A 19312-nucleotide genomic window follows, 5' to 3' on the forward strand; every position below is an offset into this window, starting at 1 on the left:
TTATTCTGATCATGCTCAGATAACAAAACAGTCCTGTCACAACAGCAGTCTCAGTTAAGTAATTAATACTAGTAAAGTAATCCCATGAGAACTCTGTAGTTGTCTAGTTGTCTGAGAGAAGGGAGGAGGAGAACAAGTGAAGAAATAGAAAATCAGCTAACCCTCCCTCTGCCCACATACTTCCCTGTGCAGACTTCTGTGACTTGGAGCAAACTCTAGACAGGGGAAGGGAAAAGATTTCAACTTAAACAACATTCATACTTTTGATGACATATTTTAATTATTGAAGTGTGACCAATAAACTTTTTATTATCTGACAGTAGCCATAAAAATGATAGAAACTGCACAGATTTTAACCAGAGATAGAGAAAAAATTAACTCCGCAAAGTAGGATAAATAGACAGTAGAGGCAAAGAGTACAGGTGTGTGTGTGTGTGTGTGTTTGCATATTTTTAGCTCCACTTGCTCTTGCTTAAGCAAGCTAATATACATGAAAAATTAAATTCCAATTTTCTCTAAAGGTTAAATTGGGGCCTAATTATTGATACAGAAAAAACAGTTGTGAAGGAGAGGGATGGGATCAAAATGGTGGATGCCTACTTCCATTCCTGTCTCAAATCCCTAGAAATGGCAGAGAAGACATTTGTAGAATAATCTCATAGCTGCAGCAGAAAACAAGGAAAGCACACTCAGTGGGCCAAAATGTATATGGAATTCCTAAAACTGGAAAGTTAGATTCAGTTGTACCAATACTAGAAAAGAGTCCAAAGTCGTTCCAGGACAGAAGGCTGGAACCGATGGCATCAGCTCCAAGCTCAGGGATTATGGAGGCAGGAAGCATGAGGGTCCCTGACTCAATAGTCCACTATTCCCAGACATCTTCCCTTCCCCTGAAACATGAGTGGCATGTTTCCAGATTCCTTCAAGAGATGGTTCTTTTAAGATTCAGCTGAGGAGCTTCATGGGGCCGCCACCACTAGGAAGCCATGTCTGACCTTCTGCTCAACCCATTTCAGATCAGGTGCCCTCACAGCACCCTCCCCTTCTCCCTGTCAAAACATCTGTTGTACACTTTGCCATTGTGGTTGTTCATCCCCCTTTCCCCTATGAGCCTGTGAGTTCCTGAAAATAGGTACTTTATTTTGCATCGTGTTTTTTTTACCCCAGCACTTGGCAAAATAACAGGGCCTCATACATGTTTATTAAATGTAGGCCTTTTCTTCTTCATTCTTTCCCTCTATCCCTCCTTTCTTTCTTTTTTTCTTCTCTTTTTTCCTCTTTGTCTTTTTTCCTTCCTTCCTTTTCTCTTTTCCTCCCTCCTTTCCTCCCATGGTACTTCTCAGAGAGCCAAAAGGGCAGAAATATCTATCTATATATATTTTATAAATCATAATATCACAGTAATCTTGTTTTAGTTGCCTCTGGGCATGTCTGTCTCTGACACTCTCTAGCATTGGTGGACATTCAAAGCTGACTTTCTTGGGGTGCTCTAGTAGATGTTGAAATCCTTTCTGGTAACATTCAGTGGCATTTTCCACGACACAGGATGTCACTGGCTGGACTTAAATGTCGTACTTCAACCCCTGTGAATCCAGCCAGCTCCCCTGCCATCCCTACATGAAGTGCTCTTAGGCAGGCTCTGGAACGGCTTGTGTCATCTCTCTCTTCTACATGCTTCGTCTGATCCCCCAAAGTCTCGTCTGGCCCTGAGCATTTGCTTATCCTTGCCCCACCAATGATTCACATGTAGCTAGTTCACGCCTTTCTGCTCTGCTGTTTCAGACCGATCCCTAGAACCTCATCTCTGTACCTTCACCAGGCACCCAAGGGGGTATACAGATAAGACTTACAGTACGTCTTTTCCAAAACCCTGGCTCTACTCTCAAACTCCTCATTTGGATTCTTGGATTTCAGTCCTCTTATATTCTGCATGTGTGGGGTGGTCTATGGGCACCATCTTCTTTGAGGGTCTCACCTAAGTGGCCTAATATTTCACTTTGGTACCTGAGACTATGGTCTTGTTCTTGATCTTTGGGAGTCTCAGTCATAATGTAGACAAAGAGCGTCCCATCTTAAACATCTTTACAAAAAGATGATGCTCACATTAGCCTCAGCAGCAGCACTTAAGAGCAAGGAAACCTTCAATCAGCTAAACAGAAATGCTGGTACACATAAGAAGCAACCACTCAGCAGTAATCTTGCAAAAAACAAAACAAAATCCAAAAATGCCAAGAAGGCATTCAGGAGGAGGAACAGATGGGAAGAGGGCTAGCCAGCATGTGTAATTTGGGAAACAGGACAGAGGTCACAGCTAAGATATAAGAAATCAAAGTTCCGCAAAATATGCAGTAAGATATATGTGATACCCAAGCCAGAGCAAAAAAAAATAACCAGGCTCATTTCTGCAAGGAGTATGCAGTGTTGGGTGTTTAAAAGGCCACTGGACTAAGCATGGAGCAACTTGGCATTCTAAACGAGAGGTGGGAAAGTATTTAAGATCTTAGACTTTGGAGATAAAAGATATTCATTTTTAATATACTTTCTAGCTGTTTGACTTTGAACATGTGATAACGCTTCACTTGGCCTCAATGTCCTCATCTATACAATGTGGGTCACCAATGGCACCTGCCTGGGGAGTTTTCCAGAGGATGAAATGAGGTGCTATTCACATAACCATCTTATTGAATTGATTCTATTCCATCAATAGGAAGCAATCATGAAGCAACTTGATTTCAATTAAGCTGCCCCTTAAATCCCACATGGATAACTAGCTCTTTTTGTTGGCTTGTTGGAAATTTTAATCAAGTCCCATAGCTTTTTTGGGCCCCTCAATCTCAAGAAAGATCTCATTTTAGCTATGAAATTTTCCAGGCCAGCGACGTAATCAAAACTTCTAATTAGATTTAAGGTTCTCACCTCCCCAGCTCAGTGCTGCTTTAGGCCTGGAAGCCTGCAGCGGATGGGGCCTTGTTCACTGCTGGTACTTCCCCCAACTCCCAGCGCCCTCCCAGGTCTGGCTGATGGGGAGAGATGAGGTGAAAGGGCATAGTGTTAAATGGCCCTTTCTCTCTTGACCTGTGCTGGTGGCCCTGGGTTTGGAAGACATTCAAAATTGACTCCTCTCGTGGGCACATTTGTAACTGTTTCCAGGGACTCTTTTACAAAGACCTCCAACTGCAGCTTGCTGGAAGCAGGCAAAGCTTCTCCTCCTCATCCTGGTTGACTGTAACTCCTCTCCCCATGCCTTGAGTATCTGGTGGGTCTCTTGTGCTGGGTCTCTTTGACCCCTGCTCCTACCCAAAAGCAGCCCTTTCAAGAGTGCTCTGGCCAATTCTCTCCAACGAGTCCATGGGTAAATTCACAAACTCATATATCCTTGATCACTACCCCTGCTTCAAGGGTTGCTTGCTCTTCACCCCTGGCCCTGCTCTGCCAAACCAGGCATGGCCTCTCAGCTTTAGGTTCTCAGGCATATGTCATATACCTGGACTCTATGTCTTCTGAATTCCAGGACATATCTATTAATCTCTCTGAGTGGTTCCTTTGAAACACCTCTCAACTATGGAAGGAGGGACATGCAACACACAACTAAACAAATTCTCTTTCAACTCTTCAACTCTAGTCTTCAAGAACATAGCCATTCATACTGGACTAACCTAGTTTAGAATCTCTTACAGGTCCTGCTTAGGTGATCCAGCATCTTGCTTTAGAACATATACTTCTTGCTAAATATCAAGAGTGTTCTAGGATTTAGTCCTCTATCAAAACTCCATGACAAGAGGAAGAGGGACACCCTCCTGCCACATCTAGTATCCCACCTGACACATGAAGGTATGGAGGCTGTGACTGTATGCTCCTTCTTTTTATACCTGGAACCGTGGGTGAACCATTTAAAATCAGTGAATTTCAGTTTAGAACTGAGATAATATCTTTCTTGTCAACTTTATAACTTTGTTGAGACTAGCAAGAAAACAAGATGAATGAGCAAAGTGCTTTATATACAAAAAAAATCTATAGAGAAAAATATTACCTTCTCTTAAGATATGAGAAAAGCAGTTTTATCAGCAATAGTGACTCCTTGGTCTATTTTTCTTCCTATCTAATACATACTGCAAACCTGGTAAAGGAAGGATACGTTTTCAATGACCATGAACAAATGTCATTGAGAAGGTTAATATCTTATTTATGCATCTTATATTAAACCTAAAGTTTGACTACTGTAATGCATGGAATATAAGGAATGAATGTTGAGGTTCCTACACCTCATGTTTCACTTCATCTCACTTCCTCCAATAACCCAGAGACCAAACACATTTTTATTTAGAAATCAAAAATAAATGTTTTTTAAGGGTCCAAGACTCTAAGTGCATGCCAGGCAATGCCTGCCTTGCCCAACCTGCTCTTGTCCTGACTACAACCCTGTGCTCAGGAAAGCAGGGTTAAACTGGATTTGGGGGAGTGGGGCAGGGTGGCCATCGTTTGAGTTAGGTACCAGACTAGAGAGCTTTATCCATGTGTGAGCTAATGACCAATGAGCCGGCCTGGTGCAGAGGCGAGAAGGTAGGGTGGAAACTGAGGAAACCATCAGAATGCCCCTGAGAACTGAGCTGTGAGGCAAGAGGACAACTGAGAAGAGAAAAAACAGAGATGCCAAGAGAGACTCTCTGTGTGTGACAGAGAGAAAGAAAGAGAGACCGTCTTGCTGTCTTGGTTCTTTTAAGTTCCTTGGTTCCATATCCAGACAGCTGCATCTTTATAATAAATCCCCATTTTTCAGAATATCCTTACTATTCTCTGTCCAATGCAACTATAAGAGGAAGGAAGGAAACAGCATGGGCCCCGTAAAGCTAATTCATTTCCATCAAGCTGGAGAACGGACAACCTTCTAGAACTGTTCCCAAAGCAGAAGTATGAATCTTCCTAGGCCTGCCCTATTTCAAACTAGCCTAGCCTTTGGGGACAGAATGTGATACAAACCCAGTTTTTTCAACACGTTCACATGTGCCCTTGCCAAATTACCAGCTCTTCAGGCCCCAAGACCATCCTGTTAAGGTTGAATTGGGTCTTCAACTAGCCCCAGAGCTCTTAGCATTGTAGAACACAATTTGGGGGTCTTTGTGGAGCTGAGTTCCTGCCTCGTACTGACTGGGTAGAAACCCAAATAGCCAAGCAGTAAGCGATTCACAGCAATTCAAATAAGAATTACATATGCAATGAATGTTCTTTTTGTAACTGGATCATACAAATAGTATAAGGATATTAGCATGTTGAATTACAACTCTGCTACCTAACAAAAGACTTGAAATCTAAGACCTAGGTTTAAACTCTTACTCTTCCATTTCCAGTCCTGTGTGACTTTGAGTATGATGCTTAACCTCTAGAAGTTCCTATCCATCTATAAAATAGAGATAATAATACCTACTGCACATGGTTATGGTGAAGGTTAAAGCAAACCCCTAGCAAGATGTCACAACTGCAGCAATAGTATCACAACAACAGTAATAATTTTTTGAGCACCTGCTCTGTGCCAAGCTGAGGTAAGCACTTTACTTGCTTTATCTCATTTTATTTTCCTGATAGCTCTTTGAAGGAAGCACATTTTAAAGGTAAGTCACTGAAGCACACCATGACTAAGGCATGTGCCTAAGTGACTAACACAGCTACAAGGATGGCACTGACAAAGTGCTCTTCCCTTTATTTTGTCACTTGTCACAAGGGGGAAGGTTGCAGACTTTTAAATAATTATCAGCAACTACTCACTTGGGATTCATCAGTTCCAAGTCTCCGATATGTTGAATTACATAGTTTTTTGACCTCCTCGGGACCCTCTATATCATAATCTTTGGGATATGCTTCTCTGTTCCGGTGCCTGAAGAAAAAATTAAGAATCTGTTAACAGATAAAGCCTATTTATCATGTATTACATTTAAACCTAAAAACAATTATTCAATAAAAATATACTATATTCATGATATTATTTTAATTATAAATTTACTGAATTTATGACCTATTTTCCATTTCTTTTTCAGTAGTGCTGAGGTTACTTCCTAAAAACAACTTGGCACATGCGGCAAAACTAATATCACAAAAACAATACTTAGCAAACAGCAATTATTCGGTGTCTCCAATGAAGTGAATCATGTTTAATAATACAGAGTAGTTACTGAAAGTAAATTCTAAAATAAGACATGGTAATATCTTAGAAAGGCAATTTGCCACTTTAGACATTTTTTCTACCATGAATTTTAATTGTAATTTTTTTTCAAAATGAGAGAGAACAGATAGTATTTGCTCATACGAATTTATAACATGTGCTCCTGTTTCTAAAGAGAATCTAAAGGAAACTGACAAACGTAAGCTAGAAACAAACCAAAACAAAACATGTAGATGGAACAGAAAAAATATTCCAAACATCTTTTCTATAAGACTGGTTAGAAATAATAATAAAGGAGAAACTTGGTGATTGGGAAGAAAAAAAGAGGTGAAGTGGCCTGCAAGAGAAGTAGCTATTTTCCTAAAGCTTTCCTGGGTAAGAAGAAGGAAGCTGAACCCAAGCACCCTTCAGAAGGGGACTTTTAAAGGATACAGGGATAGAATTGTGAAAGGGACACTGAGGTACCCCAAAATTTCTCTAACCATTTGTCCCTTCATTCAGCATGTATTTTTAGTACTTACTACATGCCAGACATTTTGCTTGGTACAGGGGATGCAATGGAAAGCAAGCCTGATGTCGTCCCTGCCTTCGGTTGCTCACAGTGTGGCAAGAACAACAGACAATTTAAACAAGAAAAATCTGCAACACGCTGAGTGAATGTGGTCACAGGGCTGTGGAAGCAGGAGAGCATCCGCACACCCACATGGGGCACCCAGCGTCCAAGATAAAAGGCCGTTTAGGACCTGACCTTCATCTTGGCCCTTGCACTGCATTCAAATTACACCCTTACCCCCGACTCCAGCCCCCAAACTGCCAACCCCTGCTCTGAGCACTGGGAGCAGAGTTAAATACACAGCAGCAAGGAAGCCAGGTTGGAGTAGCCGAGCTCCAGCCCTCTTGCCTTTCTCACAACTGAGCATTAATTTTAAAAACACTAAAAGCGTTTTGTATGATACTAGCATGGTCTGAGACTGACAGAAAACTCTCATGTAAGTCCTTAGAAGGTATATTGACCATCAAGAACCAAGTTGGTAGAGGTAATAATGGCATGTGTTTGAGTTGTTGCTAAGCCAGGTCCTGGCTGTGTGATCTTAGGCAAGTTATTAGACCTTTCTGTGCTTCCATTTTCACATATGTAAAATGAGAACATAAACAATAACAATAACTTTTTAGATTTTTATAATTAAAATGAAACAAATAAAGGCAGGAAGTCCTTCAAACACTGTAGAGCTCTATAAACAACTCTGTAGAGTAAATACTAATCGGGCTTCAGAAAACTCCAGTGTATAAGAATCATAACTTAATTTTTCCATAATTTCACTTAATTTCCATAATTTCACAAAGCTCTCATTTTGCAGGTGGAAGACGTTAGTCTTGGTCAGTTCTGGATTCCTGCCAGCTCTAAAGCGTCCACGTGGTGCCCCGGTGCCAAGAATCCATCTTTGTTGTCATCGTCTCTCCTTGGCTGCATTTGTGGAAACAGCCTCATTCCCCTGTGCTTTCCCATCATGGACCCATGCAGATCTCTGCTGTGGCTTCCTGGTCCTGCCAAACAGCTGTTTGTGGAGACTGGCACTGAGACACAGGGTGCCACTTGCTACCCTACCAAAAACTTTCTTGTGTCCCTCTCCGCCCAGGGTCCCTAGATATCCAGATGTTGTCTCTGGGCTGTTTGCCCGGCCCAGCAAGCAGGCAGGTGGTTCATGTCCCTACCATCCTGGGCCTGGGGGACACACAGGAGCACTGCCCGCAAACATTACCCTGGAGATAGAGGACTAGACAGTGATACGTCCCACCTGCTCTTGGATTTCCAAAGCCTTAGTTCAAATTTAGTACCCGGGACAAATTCACATGTTCTCAACTTCTCTGCCTCCTCTATCTTCAGTCCATGAACTCTTCATCTACTATGAGATAGGGTGGCCCAGCTCTTCATTTGTTCTTCCAAATCTATGTTGTCATCATAAGGTCTAAGCTTTTAAACCCCAAAGGCAAAAATATGCCTCTTTTGCCTGCTGGGTCATTCTTCCCTGAGGCAATAAAACAAGAATACTTCCTTAAGAGCATAGGAATTAAGGGGAAATCACCAACTAACACTTCAATGTATTATTCCCAGGGCCCATCTCTCTCTCTCTCTCTCTCTCTCTCTCTCTCTCTCTCTCTCTCTCTATCTTTAATGTTTATTTATTTATTTACTTTTGTAACAGATGTTTCTCCTTTTTCCCCCCATTGACACCCGCCCACACCTCAGCATGATTGTCTATGTCCTTGTTTATGCATACATGCTTATAAGTTCTGTGGTCTATCTCTTCCCTCCCCCCACGTCCACCTATAATGAGGTTTGTCAGTCTGCACCCCACTTCTATGTCTCTGGGTCTATTTTGTTCATCAGTTTGTTTTGCTCATTATATTCCACAAATGAGTAAGATCATGTGATTATTTGTCTTTCTCTGATTGGCTTGTTTTGCTTAGGATAATACTCTCGATGTCCCTCCATGTCGTCTCAAAGGATGAGATCGTTCTTTCTTACAGCTGCATAGTGTTCCATTGTGTATATGTACCACAGCTTTTTTGTCCACTCATCTATTGATTGACACTTGGGCTGTTTCCAGATCTTCGCTATTGTAAATAGTGCTGCTATGAACATAGGGGTGCATATATGCTTCCTGATTTGTGTTTCAGGCTTCTTAGAATATATTCCTAGAAGTGGGATCACTAGGATCAAACGGCAGTTCAATTTTTAATTTTTTGAGGAAACACCATATTGTTCCACAGTGGCTGCACCAGTCTGCATTCCCACCAGCAGTGTACTAGAGTCCCCTTTTCTCCACACTCTCGCCAACACTTGTTGTTTGATGATTTGTTGATGGCAGCCATTCTGGTAAGTGTCTCATAGTTGTTTTAATTTGCATCTTTCTGATGATAAGTGATGTTGAGCATTTCTTCATATGTCTCTTGGCCATTTGTATGTCCTGTTTGGAGAGGAGTTTCTTTAGGTCCTCTGCCCATTTTTTAATTGGGTTCTTTGTCTTCCTTTTGTTGAATTGTATGAGTATTCTATATATTTTGGAAATTAGCCCCTTATCTGAAGTATCATTGGCAATTATGCTCTCTCATATAGTGGGTTCCCTTTCCATTTTGATGGTTGTTTCTTTTGCTGGGCAGAAGCTTTTTAGCTTGATGTAGTCCTATGTATTCATTTTTTTTTTCTTTATTTCTATTGCCTTAGGCATTGTATCAGTGAAAATTCTGCTGCATGTGATATCTGAAATTTTGTTGCCTGCATTTTCTTCTAGGATTTTTATGGATTCATGAGTCACAGTTAAGTCTTTTAACCATTTTGAGTTTATTCTTGTGTGTGGTGTAAGTTGGTAGTCTTGCTTCATTTTTTTGCACGTAGCTGTCCAATTTTCCCAACACCATTTATTAAAAAGACTGTCTTTACTCCACTGTATGCTCTTGCCACCTTTGTCAAATATTAATTGAGCATAATGACTTGAGTCAATTTCTGTGTTCTCTGTTCTGTTCCATTGATCTATATGCCTGTTCCTGTGCCCATACCAGGCTGTTTTGATTACTGTGGCTTTGTAGTATAACATGATATCGAGTATTGTGATCCCTCCTACTTTGTTCTTTTTCAAGATTGCTGTGGTTATTCGGGGTTGTTTTTGGTTCCATATAAAATTTTGGAGTATTTATTCTAGTTATGTAAAATATGTTGTTGATATTTTGATGGGAATTGCATTGAATATATAGATTGCTTTGGGGAGTATGGACATTTTAATGATGTGAATCCTTCCAATCCATGAACAAGGCATATGCTTCCACTTTTTTATATCTTTCTCTATTTCTTTTTTCAATGTCCTGTCATTTTCTGTGAATAGGTCCTTTACTTTTTTGGTTAAGTTTATTCCTAGGTATCTTAATATTTTTTGCCACAATGGTAAGTGGGATTGCTTTTTTCGTTTCTCTTTCAGTGAGCTCATTGTTGGTGAATAAGAATGCCTTCGATTTCTTGACCTTAATTTTGTATCCTGCACTTTGCCAAATTCATTTATTAAATCTAGTAGATTTTTTATGGAGTCTTTAGGGTTTTCTATATACAGTATCATGTCATCTGCAAATAATGACAATTTCACTTCCTCCTTTCCAATGTGGATCCCTTTTATTTTTTCTTCCTGTCTGATTGCTGTGGCTAAGACTTCCAGTACTATGTTAAATAAGAGTGGCGAGAGTGGGCATTCCAGTCTGGTTTCTGTTCTTAAGGGAAATGCTTTTAGTTTTTGCCCATTGAGTATGATGTTGGCTGTAGATTTTTCATATATGGCCTTTATTATGTTGAGATATAATCCCTCTATTTCCACATTTCTTAGTGTTTTTATCAGAAATGGGTGCTGGATTTTGTCAAATGCTTTTTCAGCATCTATTGATATGATCATATGGTTTTTATCTTTCATTTTGTTTATGTGGTGTATCACATTTATTGATTTGCAGATAGTGACCATCCTTGCATCTCTGGGTTGAATCCCACTTGGTCATGATGAATACTTTTTTTGATGTATTGCTGGATCCGATTTGCTAATATTTTGTTAAGAATTTTGGCATCTGTGTTCATCAGGAATATTGGCCTGTAGTTTTCTTTCTTTGTAGTGTCTTTATCTGGTTTTGGAATTAGAATTATGTTAGCCTCATAAAATGAGTTTGGAAGTGTTCTGTCTTCTTGGATTTTTTGTAATAGTTTGAAGAGAATGGGTGTTAGATCTTCTTTGAATGTTTGGTAAAACTCCCCTGTGAAGCCGCCCGGGCCTGGGCTTTTGTTTGCTGAGAGTTTCTTGATTACATCGACAGTTTCCGTAGTTGCTATTTTTCTGTTCAAGTTTTCTATCTCTTCCTGGTTCAGTTTTGGGAGACTGTGAGTTTCTAGAAATTTGTCCATTTTGCCCCAGGGCCCGTTTTTTTGTTTTTTGTTTTGTTTTTTTGTTACATGCCCATAGCAGGAACTGAACCTGGGACTCTCTGGTCCACAGGCCGACACTCCAACTGCTGAACCCAATCAGCCAGGGCAGGCCCATTTCTTTATTGGGTACCTTAGGCACAGTGCCCAGGAGTTGTCATGCGCCCCCAGAGTGCTTCATTTATTTTTAAATCAGAAAAAGAAAAATGTAATTCTGCTGCAATTATATCCATCTTTATACCAATGCAGTCATAAACTATCATTTTAAACAATTTTTTTTTTTTTTATGAAGGAAGGGACCCATGAAGGCAAAGATAATTAGTGTTCATGAGAGTCAGAATGCAGTTCTGATTATCCCACCATATATTTTAAGTTATATTATAACTAGATTACTACAAAAGATACAGATATGTTCCTTTTGTTATAGCAATCTCAGAGAGCAGCCAAAAAAGCCAGCACTGAAAGATAAATCTATAATGAAAGTGTATCTTTGGAGGACTGAGCTAATGCAATTAGCATTCCCTAATGCCTTCAGCTGCCCATGAATAATGTTTGCACAGCCTGCAGGCGCCAGAGACATACAGTTGAAGGATTAGACCTCTGCCTGTTTCTAAGAGGTTGCCAGCCTAGCAATGAGAAATAAAAATATTTAAAAATTGTAAAATATATAAAATATAGTAATATATAAGTAGAACATATTAAAAATTTTACTATATACTAAATATATTTTTAATTTTTATATTCTAAAAATATTTAAAATTTTATATCTTAAATATAGCATATTTACTATATATTTACTAAATACATATTTATTATATATAAGAATATAGTTATAATGATTGGAGTATTAGAAAGAAAGTGGGAGATTAAATTAATCCCTCACTTTATTTTATGTCAGGTGAACACGGGCTTGTGTCTCAATTTCCCCAAGATGAACTGAAAAACAAATGAATCAATGTGTTGAGAATCTCAAGTGAAAAGTAAATTTAAAACATTTATATGTGTAATAATATTATACCTATTTACAAATGTTCTAGTTGTGTATTTTTAAATACTTTGTCAATGCTAATTAAGTCTTACAGCATCTCTGTGAGATAAAAATAATCAAGATATAATAAATATATACTTTATATAGCCTTGTTATCCTTTCTACCTGCATTTTCCATACTTGTCATTTATAGAAATAAAAACATTTTGTGAAGAAAAATGAATATAATAAAATTTACAATGTCTCTGGAACAGTAACTTTAAAAGTTTTGACCACAACCCCCACTCACCCTACTCCAACCCACCCTGAGACATTTGCCAGTATTCGGAGACATTTATAGTGGTTGCATCTGGGTGGAGTGGGTTGTTCCTGGCATCTAGTAGTGCTGCTAAACGTCCTATAATGCAAAGGACAACCCCTGCCATGAAGAAATAGCTGGCCTAAGATGTCGAAAGTGTTGAAGTTGAGAAAGCGCTAGAGAATAGTTGCGCACCAGACTCAGATCAGTGGTTTCCAAACCTGAGTGTTCAAGTAAAACTTTCCCTCAAAATTTGTAGGACCAACATAAAATTGCCAACTTTCTGTCTTGACAGGAACATTAAAAATAAAATAACCATTTACAGCACCTTTAATAAGATGACCTCTATCCCCAAAGCTAAGTAAAAACAATCTGAATCCTTTCAATGGAATAAATTTAGTTATAAAAAAAACTTGCCACGTGTCTTTACAGCCTGTACGTCACCTTGGGTTAGTAAAAAGGTCTTTGTTGACCGCCACTGTTCTAGTCTACAGACTGGCTTCTGCAGATACTAATTTGCCCAGACGTGTGTTTGACAGCAGCTGGTCCACAGTCAGTTCAAGGCCAAAGCAGCTGGAATACGGGTATCCGTGCTGCTGACCGAACGAGAGCTGGGTTTTGGTGCCAGGCTTTCAGGTACAGGCTGACCTTCTGGCTGGGAGGAGGGCCCACAGGGCTTCCTGCCAGCAGGGCCAGAATCTCTCTTGAAAGCAGCCTTCCTGCTGCTGACGACCTTGCTCTATTCAGCCCAGAACTGAATGCTTTGGCTATTTCTTTATATGAGAAATCTTTATGAAGGACATCCTTATTACAAGAGATAAAATTTGCTTTCTCTAGTCTACTGTGGAAGGAGTATGCATATGGTAGACTTAGGAACGGGAAACAGGCTGACAGGACAGGATCAGAGCTTCCAACTATATAAAAAAGAGCTTGGAACCATGAACCTGTTGTCAAAAATGCCACTTAAACTGATGTGAAGAGGGTCAAGGTCAATGACAAAGACATTGTAGGGCAAAGACAGCTTGAGGAGGTCCCATTCTGAACAAATGCTCAGCATATCCAGTTGGTATACAACTTTCCACCACCAACCCTACAATCACCTAAACCCTCTAGATCCTGTTCTTCCTATCTTCTTGGGCCTAACATAGTCCCAAGTCATGCCTTGTCAAGAGGACCTTCAGGGTGTTTTTCTGGTGTCTCTTGGGAGCTTGAGTTTCCTACCATAAGAGTTAGACAATTACCCATCAAATCAGATCTGTTAAGTCCCTTGAGTAAACACATATACATCCCCAAGTGAGTTGCAGGGCTGAACAAACTCAAATCCAGAGCATACTCAAGAAGGGACCTGCAGCTCCCTGAGGCTTCCCCTACAGTCCGTGTAGGACAGGGTGGGATTAGGTCATAGGATACTCGTCAAAGGAGAGGGAACCCAGTTATGCTCTAGGGTTTCCACGCTCCCATGTCTATGTGATAGAGGTGAGGTGGGAGATGCAAAGAAACCAATACCTTTATCACTTCTACGCCTTTCATATTGTTTTATAATTATTCATTAGTGAATCTGCTTTCTCATTACATTAAGAGCTTCTTAGACATGGGGTTTATTTTTTATTCATCTTTGTGATTTTAGTGCCTAGCATAGTCTAAGACATTGTAAATAATGATTATATCTTAAATGATTGATTGATTAATTGAATGCTTTTACATTTTGTTACTGTAATCTTAATATAAATGCTGAGAGCAATGGCTTTCAAATGTGCCCATAAAAATAAAGAGTATCCCAGCTCACGCTGCAAAAGCACACATAAAAAGGGAGTGATTATGCATATAAGGATGCTAGTTCTTTGCAGCAAAAACTTGTCTCACGGGGAATTATAAATCTACTTGCTGAATGGGAAAACCGTCAACATACATATGCATAACATTGATTGCAAAGGGGGTTTGAAGCTGAGCAGTATCTGACATGAGAACAATGAAAATCTGAACTGAATACTAGCTTCTGGTTACTTGACAAGAAACACATTTTCTTTGCAGATTTCCAAGATGCTAAAATGTTTAGTTAAGACTCCAGGTGGCAGAATATATTAATTTTAAGTTTTAGAATTATTAATGTAGTTCAAAGTACTCTTTCAGGCACTGCATTTTCTGATGCAAATCTAACCCAAATAAGAAGAGAAAGATAGCTTTTCTACTAGGTTTTATAATCATCTGCTACCTAGAACTTTTAAAAAAAAAATTACCTCAAGAATCAGCTATATTTTCTGACACATTAGAAACACAAAACAAATAAAATCAAAGACTGCAAATAAACGTTTGACAATCCTCTTTAAACATTTCATAGACAAATGGCTTACATGCTAAGGTAGTGTTATTTGGTGGTACTAAAGTAGCAACTGACAAATGAAGACTTTTAGATGTACTTGCAGTATCATAAGGGAAATCTTATGTCCTTAGGAGATACTGTGACATTTCCAAGTTATGAAGATAGACTTTGTTTTTCAAAGTGTCTCACTCTGTATGTGATTTGTACATATATAACCATGAAACCACAGAATTTGAAGCCTAAACTGCACTCGAAAAAAAAACCACTTGTTGGAGGCAGATAAGTGAAGTAATTTTCTTCACTCAACATCCACTGAGTGGCATGCAAATACAACCCACTATTATTATGATTTTTTTTTCACAAAAAATCTTCAAGAATAGGAGAGTATTGGGAGGGAACAAAAGGAATACAGCAGTTGGAGCCTTTGCTTGTCTTCATAGTTTAAATGTTCAATAAATATTGTCAGTCTGATTAACTGCAAAACACATGACTACGAAAACAGCTGAAGGCACGTGTATTAAGGTACTATAATTGATTATCCCACCTGGGACATTTTCAGGGGGAATGAGGTACAAGTACACAGGTAGTGGTGAAAAACCGGACTGTCCTATGCAGCCCAGGATTAGGACATTCTTATCCGGTCTTCAGACAACTTGATCTCAATTATCTTCAAATCTTAGGATACATTTCAGGGTTTCTTTGATCCTCCCCTCCAGAGATAGCTTATATTGATTGGCCAAAGAAACCCTGGATGGTGGAAGCGTAGGCTAAAGAGAGCCAGGGTTTTGACTTTTATTTTTTTCCTTTTTATTGAATGTATTGGGGTGATACCGGTTAACAAAAGTATGCAGGTTTCAGGTGCAGATCCCGACAACAATCATCTGTACTCTATTGTGTGTTCACCACCCCAAGTGAGAGTTGAGGTTTTTAAAGTGTATTATATACTAGTAATTACTCTAGTCCAAAGAATACCTGGACAGTCGATCTGGCATAGGGGCGTGAAGACCATCTGCCCCACTCCAAAACAAAAGCAAACACCTGATTACCTGTGTAAGCTCCTATTCCTAAAGTGTTACTATTACTGACTTAAAATAATTTAAATTAATTGCCCTAGAAGAACATTAAAAGATTATATTGTGTGAGCTTAAGGCCTATTTTAATGCACATGTGTGTGAATGCATGAGTAATTGCATATTAAGTAGATAATACAAGCTTCTTTGGTTTAAAAGCAATTCATTTCATTCACATTAAAAACAAATGAACAGCCCTGGCAGGTTTGGCTCAGCGGTTAGAGCGTCGACCTGCGGTCCAGAGAGACCCGGGTTTGGTTCCCGCTAAGGGCATGTACCTCGGTTGCAGTTTGTCCCCGGCCCTGGTTGGTCGTGTGGGTGGCAGCCACTCGATGTGTCCCTTTCACATCGATGTTTCTCTCTCTCTCTCTTCCTCTCTCTCCCTCCCACTCTACCTGAACAAAAATGGAAAAATGGCCCCGGCCAGTTTGGCTCAGCGGTTAGAGCGTCGACCTGCGGTCCGGAGAGACCCGGGTTCGGTTCCAGCTAAGGGCGCGTACTTTGGTTGCAGTTTGTCCCCGGCCCTGGTTGGTCGTGTGGGTGGCAGCCACTCGATGTGTCCCTTCACATCGATGTTTCTCTCTCTCTCTCCTTCCTCTCTCTCCCTCCCACTCTATCTGTACAAAAAAATGGAAAAATATCCTCGGGTGAGGATAAAAAAAAAAAAAAAAAATGGAAAAATGTCCTCGGGTGAGGATAAAACAAACAAACAAACAACAACAAAAAAAAACCAAATGAACAAGCCTTTCTTCATGAATAGCATGTAGAGTTAAAAGTCTCTACATAGTTACACAAATGAGGATTTTCCTCCTAGAAATCACTTGAAAGAAACAAAGGAAATGGAAAAATTGTAAGAAAACCAAATTGTTGGCAAAATCAGATTACATCATGTGCAAGGGCTACCATAAGCAGCCAAGATCCAGGCCAAACAATAAGAGGTGGTAGCAAGAAATGTTGGTAATGAGATTCCCAGAAGTGGGAACTCTCACAACGCCAATCAAGTTACATTCCTGTGGCTGCACAGACGGGCTCTTCCACTGAACACAATGAAACGTGCTGTATTATATACACAGCGCTCGCTTCAGCAGCACATATACTAAAATTGGAACGATACAGAGAAGATTAGCATGGCCCCTGCGCAAGGATGTATTATATACACAAACACGGGGGTGGGCAAAAGTAGGTTTATAGTTGTGAACTTGGAAACACACACACACACACACACACACACACACATATAAATTCCAACATATTAAGCATTTAGGAGCTGAAAATTCAGTAGAAGTTTCCAGGCCAACATTTGGATGAAAGCGTGTAACCAATGGGGAAAGTAACTTCAAAAAACCAAATCTGCTGATATCCTCAGGGTGTCTGCCAACACTGTACAAGGGCAATGGCTTCAGGGCTAGAAGGACAAAATCTAGTCCTAGCGCCCACCTAGGAGGGGAGTATCACAAGAAAGTCTTCCATACGTGATCAACATTTTGCTCCCAATATAATTTCTCTTTCTTTCCTAGGAATACAAGAGGTTAAAATTCCCAGCTGCCATGCTGTTAGTGGGGCCTTTTGACTAGTTCTGGCCAATAAAATAAATATGAGTAGAAATGGTGTGTGCCATTTCTGGGCCAAGACAGTGAAAGCTCTTATACAACCCTTAACTCTTCCTTTCCCTACCAGAGCAATCAATGGCGTTCTAGATGATGGAGCCTCAGTCAGCCTGAGTCCTGGAGCATGTAGGTGGAGGCATGTCCACCCTCCACCAACAACCTACAGTGGATCTTGTGTGGGTAGGAAATACAACTTTATGTGTTAAGCCACTGAGACTTTTTTGGAGCTGTTTGCTGTCAAAGCTAGCTATTCTAACATAGAAATTAGTACAAGAAGTAGGATGGGTGCTATTTTACTAAAACCTAATATGTATGGCATTGACTAAAGACCAGGTAGAAGACTGATATTAAAGCTGGAAAGGCCATTTAATTGCCATGGTAGCTGAAGAGTTAAATCATGTACCTGGAGAGACTGGGAAAGAGATGGGAAAATAGGTTGTTAGTTCTGTATGTGAATTGTTAATTGCTAACTGTTTTGTCAAGGTCTATTCAAAAAGGAGAGAGAGAAATTCAGGAAATTGTCTGGTTTACCAGAAGAAAGAGGGAAATCAGAGACTCCGGAAATTTGGATCCTTGAAACAGTAGCAGAGCCAAGAACATTTAAATCTCAAACAGAGACAGAAAACTGAGAAAGACTTTGAGACAAAGTCTCATTAAAGCTTAGGCTTGCTGAAAAGTTCATGCAACTGCTAGATCCTCCCAGTGAATTAAGTTGCTTTGGAGCAAATATCAGCTTTAAGAGCTAGACAAACAGAAGTTCCCGGAGTTTCCGGTTTCTGTCATTACAACAGTCTCAAAATGACACTGAAAATGGTATGAGGAGAAAAAGTAAATAGAACAAGTCTAAGAACTGTGTCTAGAAAGAATTGAGAGAGATGCTACTAGCAGTTGGCACTAACTGTATTCAAACAAATAAGAAACATATATTTTTTAACAACTGTACTTCCAAACAAGCCAGGAAATTGCATTTTAAATCTTTGTCTATTCAATATTAAAAATATCTTTTGGCCTCCAAACTTCTGGGGACAGGAATTGAACTGAGAAAGATGAAAACCCACAGGCGGGTACATTCGAGGGCCTCCACTGCAGGTGTGGTGAAGGAGGATGATGGGAAAAGTCAGGCGCAGCAGAGCTGAGGGCTACAGAGAGAACTGGGAAAGGGGAGCTGCTACCAGAAAGCAGAACCAGGGTCTAATCAGAGAACACTCCTGACACCAGGAGGCTTTCCTAACAGCCTCTGCCTGACAGGATTTAAGGATGTACATAGATGCCCGTCCTGTCGCTTCCATTCTTCCGATCTCTGAGGAGTACTTATTGCAGTTACTTTGTCCCTGTCCCACCTTTGCATACGATGTAGATGGGCAGGGGACAAATAATTTGTTTTGTTGCTTTATATGTTTTTGAACCAAGTAGAGCCACAGCTAGACTTGGTAGAGAGACTATAACATACCATGTAGAGATCTTAGACTTTTGACCTGTGACTAGATGGAATAGGGTCATTTTCCTCGGGTAAATGGGTGAACAGAGACTGCATGTGGAAAGAGTGAGATCAATAACTGGTGATCTGGCCAAAAATACAACTTCAAAGGCATGTGAAACTTTCATAAAAATTAAGAAAACATATTTTGATCTATTTAAAAGACATAAATAACAATGCAATGAAACTAGAAATCCATAACACATTTTTAAAGAGACCTGTCTTTAATCTGGAAATATTTAAATGCTTAACAAACAACTCATGAATCAATAAAGACTTGAATTGCTGAATTTGTCAAAAATTCCAATAAAAATGCCACTTACAAGAATCCATAGGATATAGCTAAAGCACTACCTATAGAAAAATTCAAAGCTTTAAGTATTTATATCAATAAAAATAAAACAATAAAAATAAATAAAGCATTTAATTAAGAAACAGAAAAACAAG

The 19312-nt window shown here is 39.7% G+C and overlaps 1 protein-coding gene and 1 pseudogene across 1 annotated transcript in view; one reads left to right on the forward strand and one right to left on the reverse strand.

The window, feature by feature from the left end:
- Window positions 1–19312, reverse strand: part of CUNH9orf135 (chromosome unknown C9orf135 homolog) — a 79150-nt gene that overhangs the window by 47827 nt on the left and 12011 nt on the right. Inside the window, exon 2 of the mRNA XM_036262099.1 lies at window positions 5761–5869. Coding sequence (XP_036117992.1) covers window positions 5761–5869 — 109 coding nt within the window. The remainder of the gene's footprint in view (window positions 1–5760; window positions 5870–19312) is intronic.
- On the forward strand, window positions 16854–16970 carry LOC118630307 (annotated as a pseudogene).

This window comes from Molossus molossus, unplaced genomic scaffold (assembly GCF_014108415.1).
Source record: "Molossus molossus isolate mMolMol1 unplaced genomic scaffold, mMolMol1.p scaffold_m16_p_14, whole genome shotgun sequence".
NCBI classification, from domain to species: Eukaryota; Metazoa; Chordata; class Mammalia; order Chiroptera; family Molossidae; genus Molossus; species Molossus molossus.